Here is a 13,655-nt window from a genome sequence, read left to right as displayed (position 1 = left end):
CCCAAATTGCAGCAGTCAAGCCAATATACGTATCAAGCATGAAAATTTCAACTCGGCAAAGCAGCAGCAGTGAATAGTCATACTAACGAACAGCAATACTTGTGTAGGAGCAATGCTGCTCACCACTCCAGCATTAGAGAGGGGGCAATTTCACCACCAATTTGGAATGATTTTGCTGGAAGAATGGATCTGTTTGTACATAATTTCCCTGCTGCTGTGCACCCTGGGCTGCTGTCTGCTGAAAGACCCGTGAAGACCCAGAGAAGCACTGAAAAATCGTGGTAAAAGCAGCATGTGTGTGCCCAGCCTGTACTCCTCCCTGGCACAGGGGTGCAGCAGTGTTTTGTCCCAGCTTTTCGAGAGTAGAAAAAGGACAAAACAGTCATCTGTTATGTACTGGTGAATTCTCCCCTGGAGCATAACTTTTTACTCTATTCAGTGGAGGTGAGCTTTCACAGATACAGAACTGTACCTGGAGTTTTGGCCAGCCCCAGCTCCTTCCAATAAAGGTGCAAAATTCTGCAACAGACAGTGGTGGGATGGCCAGTCATGAGGAATTTCCTGAAGTCGTTACTGGATGTTGGTGCTTCACACTCAGGATGAGAATTACAGTCCTCCCCAAAATCATTCAATGGAAACTGAATTTGGACACTCCTTGTGGAGACAGCTGCACAGACTTCATGAAGGACTGTCCACCCTTCACCATTTTTGTCCAAGTCTTTCATTGTGCTTAGCTTAACCTGAGCTGAGCCACACAGGTTACTTGTGTTGCTGCGTAATTCAGCACATTCTCCATCTCCTGCTGCCTCCTTTAACAGATGATAATCTGCATGGCCAGACTTCTTCGCTGGATTTCTGACCCCCCTTGGCACAGGAAGGACCAGTCAGAGGAGACCACCATGTCTCCGAAGCCTCACAGACTGGGAATCTCTTTATCCAGGATCCAGATCCTACTGCACTGCAGCAGCCATCATTTTGTTCCTTTGTAGAATGGTCAAATTAGACTTGCTGGAAAATGCAGTAAGCAAAATGAATATGAGCTTTATTAATCAGAAAACTTCACATGTATCGATCCCATTTCTTACTTGATGTTCAGAGTGCCCAGCCATTTCAAAACACTGCTCCAATTTAGTGCACTTGCAGCCAAGATGGAGCTACACAAATCTATGGACGATCTTCAGTGTCGCAGACTAAGCAAACAAGATGTGGAAGATTATTAGAAACTGCAACATCCAGTTTTAGAAAGGTGGAAGTACTGTAAAGCTGGCAGCCTGCATAAGAGGCAGCGTTTATTCCCCAGGTCAAAGACATAAATGTATGTTAATTAAATATAATGCTATCTGTTCTGGTTGTTTAAATAGCTCTTTGTAAATTTTATGTCAGAGTCACCTTGAGACTTGAGAAGTTGCTATTGAGTTTTCTTGAAGTTTTTGCTACTAAAGGAAATTTCTATCCTGGTTTCTATTTTATTGTGCAAAAGATGCTTTTTCCATATTACCATTCCAATTTATTATACAGCTACACAAAAGACAGTCCCGAGCCAGGTTAACTTCCAGTATGAAATTAAGGCTTGCAGTTTATTTTCAAAACATTTAATATGGAGGCACCTGGCACTGACTGAATCATATCATCTCCACTCAGCTTGTTCCCAATGCGTCGCATATTTTTCAAGGCTTACTGTTCATGCTCCTTATAGCTCAATTTTCAACCATATCTTTCAGCATGACTGTTCTTATCCCCTACCAGTCACATCTTGCAATACACAGGACAATATAAAAAGGATTCTTTACCCACACACAAGCACGTACCAAGGACTTTGATAAAATCTGGATCAGCAACAGCCAGAATTACTTGAAATCAAATCCTAACAAAAGTCTTGATGGGACACTCAAACCTGGTTAATCCAAAACACTTTGCAAACTATTTTTATTCAAATGAAAAAGACTCAGGTAAACAAAGTGATAGTACATACATGTTATAAACCTGGTTAGCAGCTTAACCTTCAGGAGTACAAGATCTAATGAAAAGCCAAGCATGGATTAACCAGGTCCAAAAACATATGCTGAAAAAAAAAAAAAAAAGCCACCGACATCAACGTTTTGAATTTTTACACAAACAGTAAATTTTCTCATGGAAGGGAAGGGCTGAGGAAGAGAACAAATAATTATTAGTCATTTCCAACTGGTTTATGAAAATACCAGTCCTAGATTAACCTATTTGCCACTCTCACAGAAGCCAACTATTTCCCATACATACTTTTATTTTAATATGAAAGTCTTGTTTATGCCAGTACAATGCAGGGCAGTGGAAAACAAATGAGGGCTTCAAACACCCACAAAGAGAAAGACACAGACAGACATGTCTTTTTTTTCTTTTTTTTTTTTTTTAAACCAGAGCCAGAAAAGTTTCTTTTGCTGGTTTTGAATTCTAGACTGTAGCCATTATAGCCTAAATTTTAATGCAATTGACTGAAATGCCTCCAATCTGCAGAGACATGATTTTGAAATAAATAAACAAAGCTTAAAATAATTGATTAGGGCCAGCCCAGTGGCTTAGTGGTAGCGCTCTGCACTGCCTTGTGGGAGGACCCAAGTTTTGTTTGCACTTCCAATCTCTTGCTCCTGGGCCAGAAAGAGCAGTGAATGAAGGGCTTCAGCTGCCCGGGCAGGAGAGAGCCAGTGCCACAAGTCTGCTCATCACTGACCTTCAGATAAATTAAACATCTGAGTTATACAGGCTCCAAAGGGAGTCCCATCCAGTCCTCAAAAGAAAATAAATAAAACAATAACTTAACTAAAATCCATCCCAGGTTCTTTGGTGTGATTTTTGTTAATGCTGAGAAGTAGGAGAATCTGGTGGTCTATTAGTACAATCCATGATAGCTCCAAAACCTCAAAAACTAGGATTTGCTGCCTGATTTGCTTCAATGTCCCATCTTTGTGGCTAAAAATATTGCAAAGTCTATGGTAATTTAAACACATTTTAAAAGATACTGTATGTATGGGGGTGGTCTAAGACTATTCAGATTCCTCTTTATTTAATAAAACTGATCATTTACAAAAGCCAGTAAAGAATTTCTGTACCATAGGTGTGCTACTTGTTGAGTCCAAAACTGTAATTGTCCTATATGTTGCTTAGCTCCATTTTCTTCACATTCATTGCACATCTGACCTAAACTATCCTTAAGTGCCTATTTGTAATTGCATGTTTTTTTGTGCAATGACTGGAAGATTGCCATGGGAGAGGAATTACCCAGTAAAACTAAGTAACAGTTTACACTTGCATGTCATTTCCCTCATCAGTATTAATTACATCAGCAGAACAAATCCCAAGATATCCAGTATTTGAAGAAAAATATTTAACCTTCTGCCAAATATACTGAAATGAAAATGCTCTGTCCTATAGACTTCAAAACCCATTTCCACATGATGAACATCTCTAGCAGTAAGATGAGGTGTATCAGTAAATCGGTTCTTCTGGACTGAGCTGCAGCGACCACATTCCTGCCAACAATTATTTTTCAAATGAATACGGCTTTCCCAGTTACTTAATGCAATCCAGAAGTATTAATTCTTTTGCTAAAATTAAATACATGAAAGGATTTACCTTTAAACAAACAACTTTGCAACCCAAAAGGCTGGTTAGTTACGAGGACAGGTAAGTCTTTAGCAGAAGGTAGCCACAACTTTGAAATTTGGCAAGAAGAGTCTACACCTACCTTAAAAAAAGAGAGAGAAACCCAACCCAAACCCTCTGAAGACTGTAATGCAAGTACTCTTTCTCCAACGTACTCGGTATGCTGAATTTACACATACCATACAGTAGTATTTTACTTTAAAGTTAATTTAAGCATCAAATTTCTCTCAAGATTTGCATTGCAAAACTTTCATTAAGGTGAATCAATACATTTAAGAGAAGCATACAAAAATGTCTTACAATGCCCAATCATTAACAGAGTATGTGTGAATTTATAAACATCACATTATTTCACTAACAAAACAACTTCATTTCTCCTCTAACTTACCTTCCAAGACCTGGACTGGTGTGAAGTTCTGCATGCCTCTCCCACTTGCAGACAGAATTGCTTAGGGAGGAATCTTCCCCTTCCCACTGCTCCGTGTGAGGGACATCACAGAACCCCCAAATCAGGTCATGGCAGATGAAACATTTCACTTTCTAAAGGCATGCCAGTACATGTATTCTGTTACTGATTTCTGTTACTGATTTAGGATCGCAGTGGCCTTGGCTACACAATTAAATAACTGGACAGGACTGGACAACATTAGCAGTCAAGACACCCTTGTCCCGTCCACACTAGCACTTCCATGATTGCTATGACCCACTCAGCTGCCTCAGTATTGACCTGAAATGTCATTTTCCCCTAGCATTAATGCACGTCTTACCTTTAGCTTCTTCTAAGAGATCCTCCCTGTTCACATCCAAGCGATTTCTGCTGGAAGTGGCTAGCATACAAGCACACGTACACACATTCTTCTAAGATGTAAACTATGACTAATTTCACATTCCACTGTATCAATCTGTAAATACTTTGTTTTCTTTTTTCTTCTTTTATATAAAAACAATGGCATCAGAGTCTCAGCAATAAAGTATAAGAAAGATGAATCCTTGACTACACTTAACCAATTATGAAATCGCCTTTCAAACAAAGGAAACATATGCAAAAATCCGTGTATTTGATAAAGTCAACTTAATATAACAAAAAGTGAAATATGCTTATTAAAAGTGTCCTTATATAAAAATGGTCTTGCAATGTACAGTAAAATGCAATACAAATTATTGTTGGTTACCTCTTCCCACCCAGTAACTAAAACAGCTATTGTTCCACAAAACTCCTTATATGCCGGTATCAAAGAAAGAAGCAATTAAGCGACTAAACATTTTCTATGTTGTATGCCTGACGGATATTGAGGGTGTCTCGGAGCATCAAGTCTCGCAGACGCCACAATGCATCAGCCATTGTGGTATGAGCCCCTTTACTTTTCAACCAGTGTGAAGGGAGTCGGCTCTCCTGTTCTTTCGATAAGTGGACATCTCGTCTTCGTGCTGGAAGATCAAGAAATGGTCCAGTTATCTACTGGCTTTGATATTCACCACAATTTTTCTAGAAAAAGGTGAGTATAATTCTACAGTGTAACTTTTACCTCTAGTATTTAAACCCATACAATTGATTCTTAGATTTATACAATGTCGATGGAATTAGCCTGCTGATATATTCCCAGACTGTTGATTTAGTTTTAACAATGAAGTACATGTGTGGACTTTAAGTAAGCAGCAGATATATGTAGCATTTTCAAGAGAAGCAAAAAATATTAATGGTTATGAAGTGTGTTCTGTGGAAACATCCCACTCTCTACCAAAAGCCTTACCTGCAAGGGTCTGGTCCCACTTGCTGATACTATTTGATTCAGCACTAAGCCCCTCAATGTATTTCAGATAGGCTTCAGAGTGAAGAAGCCTCTGTGTCTTTGGTGGAGGGGAGACGAACATGGGAGTTGTGGGCTGCTGCATAATGGGCTGACTCGCTGGGCTCTGGCCGGGGTACGGAGGGGGGGCCTGCTGTCCTGGTGGGCCGAGGATACCTATCTGCAATGACAAAGCAATGGAGAGATCACTTCTGGGGAAACTGAACTTCACATCTGTGCATTGTGTCATCTTCATGCAGTGGAGCTTTAAAACAGGTTATGAGCAAAGGTGTAAGAAAATTTCCCTGGAAGACACCCACTTCAGCCAGGGCTATTTGCTGGGGTCATTGACATGCAGAGAGAGGAAGGAAGTGCACACAAACCACATTCATCTTTAATATACAACATTGTTCATATTTAACAGACCACACTGTCCATATTTTTAACCTATGTAAATATACTCTGATTACAATCACCATTTACCCCCCTCTCCTGTTAACTTTAATTACTCCTTTTGCCTCCTTTGTATTTCATGCTTTCTCTAACTTGACCAGAACCTGTGTGGCCTGCGAAGTACGGGGTTAGAAATAAACACTGACTTCAAACTGACCCTTTGGACAACTGGGATACTTCCGCAGAATAGATGCTAATTGCTGCCAGGCAAAAATTGCAGGCAGACAAAAACCAAATAAAATCAGTCACACAGAGGAGTTCCCACCACTGTGATTAAGCAGCAGTACTGAGACCTCTTAGCACAGATATCCTGTGGTCTGGAGTAACTCAGTATTGTGACATGTACACTTTAATACATTCTCACTCAACTTCTGGTTTTCTTTACACACTCTAACCAAAATTCTATTTCTCTTAATGATGCAAAAATTCAGTCAATGAAATTGGAAATGTGCTGAACACGTCATCTGTATTACTCACTAAGAAGGAACATCTGACCAACACTGTTACCCAAACTCACAAATTCTGAACTGCAAATGAACATTTGCTTTGTCAGTTTGTGAAATATGGGAGCAAACAAAACAGTTTTGACCCACTCATTAACAGCTGAAAAAGTGGACAGCATCCTCTCTGCATCACCAAAGCATGCAAAAACCTAAATCATGAGCAGTTTAACAGTGTGTTTGAATGACTTGTCTTAGTTTAGTAGAAGGAAAACAAAACAAAGTATGCTTATACTGTAGAAGTTATCCCACTGGACGGAACCCAATTAGTCTAATAATTCAATCAACAAATACAGACATACACTCTGAGTGTTAAGACATTAACTGGTCCTAAATACATCAGTGTACATTTTGTTTATGTCCTCCCTGGGAAAGGCTATGTGCATCCCTACATGTCTTAACTGAGATGTTGTTCAAATGCTAAATTCAGAACCTTAGAGCCACATAAATAATGCAAAAATGACTCACCGGCTGTCCAAAAGGACTTGCTCCGGGTGCTGGAGTGCCTACCATGGGGGACACGTTTTGGCCTATAACACCTATATTCCAAAACATAAAATAATTAGTCTTATTTCAGAGCAATGACAAATACCTCTTTGGTCTTCTACAGTAATAATTTATACTTTGATATCATCGCTCACAGTTATTTTAAGCAGATGTATGACATTCAAACATCCCCTCTCCCCCAATAAAAAAACCCAACCCCTAAGAGTTTCTGAATGAAAAAAAAAAAAAGAAAAAAAGCCAACATGACAACTACCAAATATATGGCCTGTTGAATTAATTTAAGAAATCTGAAGTGGATAATTTTTGGTTTTCAAGTTCTTTTCACATTACTTAGTGATTGCCTGACTAGATCTTTTCATTTATAATATATGCTTCTGGCTTGACAGGATCTTCCTGGAATCCTTTGAGAAAGGAAATGCTTATTTGCTTTAGCAACATTTAACATTTCCCTGTGGTTTTATAAAAAACATTCACAGCAGAAGGAAATCCAAGCCACTGCATAAGTTCTGTTAGATCTCAGCAATATAAAACACGATTTGCAGGTTAAGCTTAAACAGTCTTATATATGAGACCGATGAACATTCGAAATAAACTTAAAAAAAATAAAACTTGTTAGTTTTTCTCAAACATATCAAGGCTTTCCCCTACTGCACAGAGTGCAGCAGAAAACACCCATGTCAGTCTTATATACAAAAATGTACAAATCTAAATGAGAGTCATGCAGTAACTGGTATTATACATACAGGATATGCTTTGGTCCGAACAAAATGAAAGTTATGAGTGCTCCTGCTTTTCTTTCTGTTTATGCCACTTCTTATATTCATTCACTGGAAAAGCTGCAAACTAACTGTGCTCTTCCTGAGGGTTTAATTTGCATGCAGATTTCTGTATCAGTGATCAAAAGATGTGCCACTGCATTTTGCACGCTAAAGTGTATTTTGAATGCATTTTCCATTTGATCACAGACCCCATTTTAAATGCATCTGTACTAACAGCAAGTCACAAGTTGGGAAAAACACTGATAATACAAGTTGTCAAATATGACACGGATTTGTTTTGGTACAAAGCAAAGAGGTCTGGTAGAGGGAACCCTCACCTTGCCAGCATCAGAGCATGGCTTCACCCTTGTCCCACCCTCCCCAATTTAGCACCACTTCAAGTGTGGTCCTCCATTCCCAGGCATTATTTTTTCCCTAACCCATATCCTCTCAGTTTTAAACACCATACATACAGCCCACTTCTCCAGGGAGAAAAACTCTTCAAAGAAATGCATAGTTCTCCCAAACATTTGTATTGACTGATGTGTGCAAAGTGCCACTACCTTGGTGAGTCGGAGACAGGCTCACAGACACACAGCTCTTTTCCTACTGAAATTATGGTGAATCTTACACACCAGTGAAGCTGCACACCCCATATTGATGGATATTTTGAAAACCAAGCATACCAACAAAATAAAAAAAAACACCAACCCAACCTAAACCAATCCACATAAAGAAGTCTTAAAAGAGCTTCTGATAAACACAGTTGCAAGTGGGGTTGGGGTAGGCAAATGAGACCACTTTTGCCCACAGCTCATCTAACTGCTGAACAAATTCTGTTAGAATTTGAATATATAGAATGCACATCTTTTAAATAGGTACATGAGTTATCAGAGGTAAAAACTGAAAGAAAACAGGATCAGAGGGCAAATGAACATTTTTCCCCATAATGGGTACATGTTAATGGCATTAACACTGGAAAAAATATTTATTTTTCATTCAGCCTCGCTTTTCATCAAAAGTGTGGCAATAAAGCAGCAAATGTGTAGTAGATATGCTCTCAAAAATTAATTCAAAATTTGGCCACAGTAGCGTTTACCCCATTCCCGAAAGTTTCCAGTTACTGTTCTATCAACAAGGTTTAATCTGAACACTGTTTCATAATCACATGTCAGTGTCCCAGAGGCCAAGGGGTCTTACATGACCAGGTTCACTGAAGTGCAGTCTTACTACTAATAAACATCAATATATTGTAAAAGAGTTCAGGAAGGAATGAGAGCAATAGATTTCATTTATAAGCCCACTTTAAATAAAAACAGGAGGAGAGGAAGGATGCTGTTCAATGTTCAAGGATATGAATAGGCTGATTTCAGCTTTTCAGGCCTCTGATAAACTCAAGCGCTATTGTCAGGTTTTTTTGGCTGGAGCAAAACTACTGCTGGAGCAGCGTTATGTTTCTCCAGTAACCTTTCCCTGCTGGTTTTCTGGACATGCTGTTCTGACACCAATTTACATATACCTCATACATTCAGCAGTGCATGGTGTGCGCTGCAGCTAAACAAACCTGCAATGTTCAGAAACAAAAGCTGTGACCAAAACAAGCTGCAGACAATTTCTGTAACAACTGGTTAAACAGCAAGTACATGAAAATGAAATAAGGAGCAAATGAGGATGACATTCTTACCGGGTGGTGGGATGCCTGGGATGCCTGGCATACCTGGCGGAAGTTGGTGGGGTGGGGGCACCCCTGGGTGAAGTGGCTGCATGCTGCCCATGCTAACAATGCCATCAACTGGGCCCTGCAAAGGTGGCAGCACCGGTGGATAGCCACTTATCATGCCTTGAAGGACACAACAAATTTCAAACATGCATCAATAACATGCAATATGATCTACACAGTAAGACATGCGCTACCCACAAAAAAAAGAAAAAGCACCTTTAGTACAGCAAGACGATACTACAATTAGTATCTTGCAAAAATGAACAAAAATTAAAAAAAAAAGTTACAAATATGAAACACTATACTTCGGATGAATTAGTATTTAGTGTATTTGTATGTTTCTCATGGGGCAATAAATGCTGAATATTCAGGTATGTTAACACAAGGAATACGTTCAGCCACAATTAAATGTTACTAACGCAAGCAATTTTAATACAGCTTAAAGCTCTGCCATCTGCATACAGATTACAAACACAACACTAACTACACAAGCTTCACAGCCCTGCTGTGTGGGCTAGCTCAGAGACCAGACCCAACTGGAACAAAAATAAAATCCCATACATTTTTTTGCAGTGCATATGCAAAATGAACACACAAAAGCCCTACAACATTCGCATACTTAAAACTAATGGCAGTGACGGGTGATTTTACTTAAACCATCTTCAGTATGAACTGAAAAAGTAATTCAGATTTGAAACCTGACAGCACTGGATGTGCTGGCCTGCAGTAACTTACACACTAGACTTAAGTACAAGGACTTGTAAGGAGCACCTACAGTCCCTCACAGAATTTCATTGTCAATATCTTCAAGGTGTCTTTCTAGGATAATCAATGCTATGAGGAAGATGCTATTGTGCTGCTGATATAGATTCAGTTTTCTGCATTATTCTGGTTTCAGCTCAGGTTTGCTCCTATCCATGAGGTGAACCTACACAATATAACTGCACTACTTTTATTAGGTCCTGGAACATAACTTGTGTGTTCATAACTTGCTTGTACTATGCCTGTTTTCTAGGCTTTTTTATTTAAATGGATATGTTGTCAGGTAACTAAGCAAAGGGGTTGGAAAGACAATGAAAAGATGACGGAGGACAGAAGCAGGTCTAGAGAGATGAGGTAAGTTTAGAAATGCAAAACTGCTGGTGCTTCTATAGTCTGTTCCAAGAAACTGCCTACTGAGTCTTTGCCACATTCTAAGTAAATCATAAAAGAAATTACCAGGACAGGGATTTCTGGAATAAGACTGGCCAAAACTTCACACTGGCTCAGACTGAAAACAAAGCTGTCACAAGCTTAGGACTGAAACAGATCGAGCAGCTCCAAAACACAAGCTAAATTTGTCCCCTCCCCAGGAGGAGTTACAAAGCTGAGAAACCTGAAATTCCAAAGCTTCACATGGAGCAAACAACAAGAAAATAATGAACTGATCTTCCTCAAACCTTCATCCTCCACAGGATACCCAGACTGACACTTATTACACAGGTCTTAGGTACCTATTTCAAACACCTGGAAGCTCATTTGTGTCTCTTTAGTAACACAGTGAAATCCATATTCCTAATGGAAAAAGTAAAAGAAAACCAACAAAAAGGGATGTAGCTACTGCCTGGTATTTCCAGTGCACGCCGAGCTGCAATCACATCTTCATTGCATTTACATATACTTCTGAAGCTTTAAAACAAACAAAACAAAACAAAGTCCAATGAAACAAACCCATATTTATCAATCATGAAAGCTTATTTCTGTATTTCCAAATTAAATACTCAACAACTGGCTGCATTAATAAAGCTGCCATCCCAATGTCCATGAGCAATCTGTTCTTTCAGCTCCTTACAAGGTTATAAGAGCAGCCACTTTTGTACCCCATGTGTAAGTTACCACTTTGATTTTACAATCGTAAACATGGGCAAACTATGTCCAGCTCTCACAGCTGTGATTTATGTTCTCCCATTTTTTACTATAACAGTGTAAGATTAAACAAACTTTTTTAATGCCTAAATTTACAAGAAGCTAGAGCACTGCACGACAAGAAAAAAGTGTCTCAGAAGGCATCCAGATCTCTTGGACTCACAGGCCATAAAGAAGTTCTATGAACATCTGTGATGGAGAAGTTCTCTGAATTCAAGAAAAGCAATCAAATGATGGAGGAGGATGTGAAAGAGGTCTCAACAGAGTAAGATACTTTCAAGTAAGACTTGTGGAAACCAAAAGATGAAATACTCTGTTTTTCAAATGAGCTACAAAAATAGAAAGAGTTTAAAGAGATCCACTTGATCACCTGCTTTGAGGAAGTATTTCACAATGCTGAAGTGAAGAGACTTGAATGTCTAACGACCTGAGTAAGATGATGATTTAATTACAGGCTTGCTCTTGATGAGCCTGCCACAGGAAGGAAGTTAGCATTTGTACTCTGCAGAATGCACATCGTTTGAAAAGCTTTAAGGAAGTGTTAGTATTATTGCCCATCAACACCTACCTCCAAAAATAGGAAAAGTGACTCAATGCCAAAAAAACAGGAACCAAACCAAGAAAACACAACCACAAGAGGATGACATTTCAACATACTCTAGATTGAAGTAGGTTACTCACAAAAAGAGATCAGCACTAGGGAACCCCTTTTTTCCCCCTTTTTCTTAATATACGCACAGGTATGTGCAAACACACAAACCCACACACCAACTGCAAACAGTTCAGAGGAAAACTAGCAAGAACAAAGTGAAAAATATAAAAGAAAAATGCAACTCAGCGTAAACAAATGCTTTGTCATCTGGAGACCATGAAGCAAATAAGGAATGTGCCTTCAGTTTAAACAACCATGCAGCCTATTTACTGAAAAGGGATTCAGAGACTGTGATGAAAAACGCTTCAGGCTGTCAGCTCTAAATACAGCCACAGCCTGGGAGATGGGAAAGAAAAAGAAAAATGACAAAAGAATATATGGAATAATTGGAATGCCTTAAGGGAAAGTTAAAAATAAAAACCCAAACTCAAAACAAAACCCCCTCCAAATGCTAATTTTTACCTACTTGGCACTATTTTGACCTTGCCTGAAGTAATTAATTATTTTAATTAAAAATGAGGGAAGAAAACCTATTAGGTTTTCTTTGAACCTATCAGGTCACAGCTAATTCATTTCCTCACCAGTGTATGGCTGATTCCCATACAAGAATCTCCAGTGGACTATACTGTCTTCAGATCTGATCCTGGAAATCGCTACTCCAAGTATACCCCCTATGAATTTAAGCCAGATAACAACTGGTAATGAGCACAACACCCAGCAACAGCAACCTTGTGGAAGACTTCTCCAAGCTCAGTTCTATTCTGAAAAATCAGCTGATAAAACCAGCAATGTTAGCATTTTGTATTTGTTTCTGCAAGGGTTCTAGATCCTAGTCTGCTCTGCTTACTAGTGTCTGATCAGCAATGCTGTAAAGCCTTTACTTGGATTTAAAATCAGGCTTGGATTCTGTTTGCCTCTCACCTTCCTGACAATAAAACCAAAAATAATAATTTGCCTCCTACTTTACCACTTCCGCTGATGCTGCATGCACTAGAAAAGTATTCAGCTCACTCCACTCCTGCCATGTTAGCAGGGCTAACCATGAACTCTGCAAAGTGGAGCGAATAAACATGACTGCCCACTGAACAAGGAGGACCCTTTTTCCCTGCATTTTCAACAGGCTACTCACTATTGGAACAACTAATGTGGGACTACCAGGCTACCGCTGCTGTTATGTATATTCATTATGAAGAAAGACTGAAGAGGTTGAGCTTTTTCTTCTGTAAGAACAAAGTGACCCAAGAGAGTGTTCAGAGTTATGAAGGGGGTTGATATAGTGGATGAGGAAAAAATGGTCATAGCTCCTACGTTTTACCTGCAACGGGTGTCAACTGCTGATTGAGCATTCCCATTGGTGTTGGTGGCGGCACCACCCCCATAAGAGCCCCGACAGGAGTGCCTGCCCGGGGGGAGGAATTCTGCTGCTGTGCTGCTCGCTCTCTCTCCTGCTGCTCAGCAACTTTAGCTGCCCGCTCTGTAAAAGTATTTTAGATTTTCAGTTCTGTTTTGTAACCCAGAATTTCAAAATATTATCTGTTCATTAAAAAGGACTAGTCAAACACTGGCATAGTTTAGTCAAATATAAAGTAGAACAGATGAATCTTTTTTTTTTCATACAGCATATGATTTGATTTCATGTGGCTGCAGCTAAGACTTTTAGAGAACCTTTCATAAAAAATATTCCACAAAGTTTTATCTCTTTCTAAAAAAAATAATAATCATATAAATAAATAATAA

General features: G+C 39.2%; 1 protein-coding gene across 1 annotated transcript; it reads right to left on the bottom strand.

Annotated features, from left to right (window-relative positions):
* Window positions 1-4,558: 4,558 nt before the first annotated feature.
* LOC104407036 (protein polybromo-1-like) lies at window positions 4,559-13,392 on the bottom strand (the record flags this gene model as incomplete). Its single annotated transcript, XM_010016208.1, has 5 exons — window positions 4,559-5,064; window positions 5,388-5,604; window positions 6,845-6,915; window positions 9,326-9,481; window positions 13,234-13,392. Coding segments are annotated over 5 exons (776 nt in total), but the record flags the coding sequence as incomplete, so codon positions are not given.
* Window positions 13,393-13,655: the final 263 nt, after the last annotated feature.

Source organism: Nestor notabilis, unplaced genomic scaffold (genome assembly GCF_000696875.1).
Source record: "Nestor notabilis isolate BGI_N333 unplaced genomic scaffold, ASM69687v1 Scaffold36286, whole genome shotgun sequence".
In the NCBI taxonomy this organism is placed as follows: domain Eukaryota; kingdom Metazoa; phylum Chordata; class Aves; order Psittaciformes; family Psittacidae; genus Nestor; species Nestor notabilis.
Note: the sequence above shows the minus strand (reverse complement) of the source record. Positions and strands in the feature narration are given on the sequence as shown.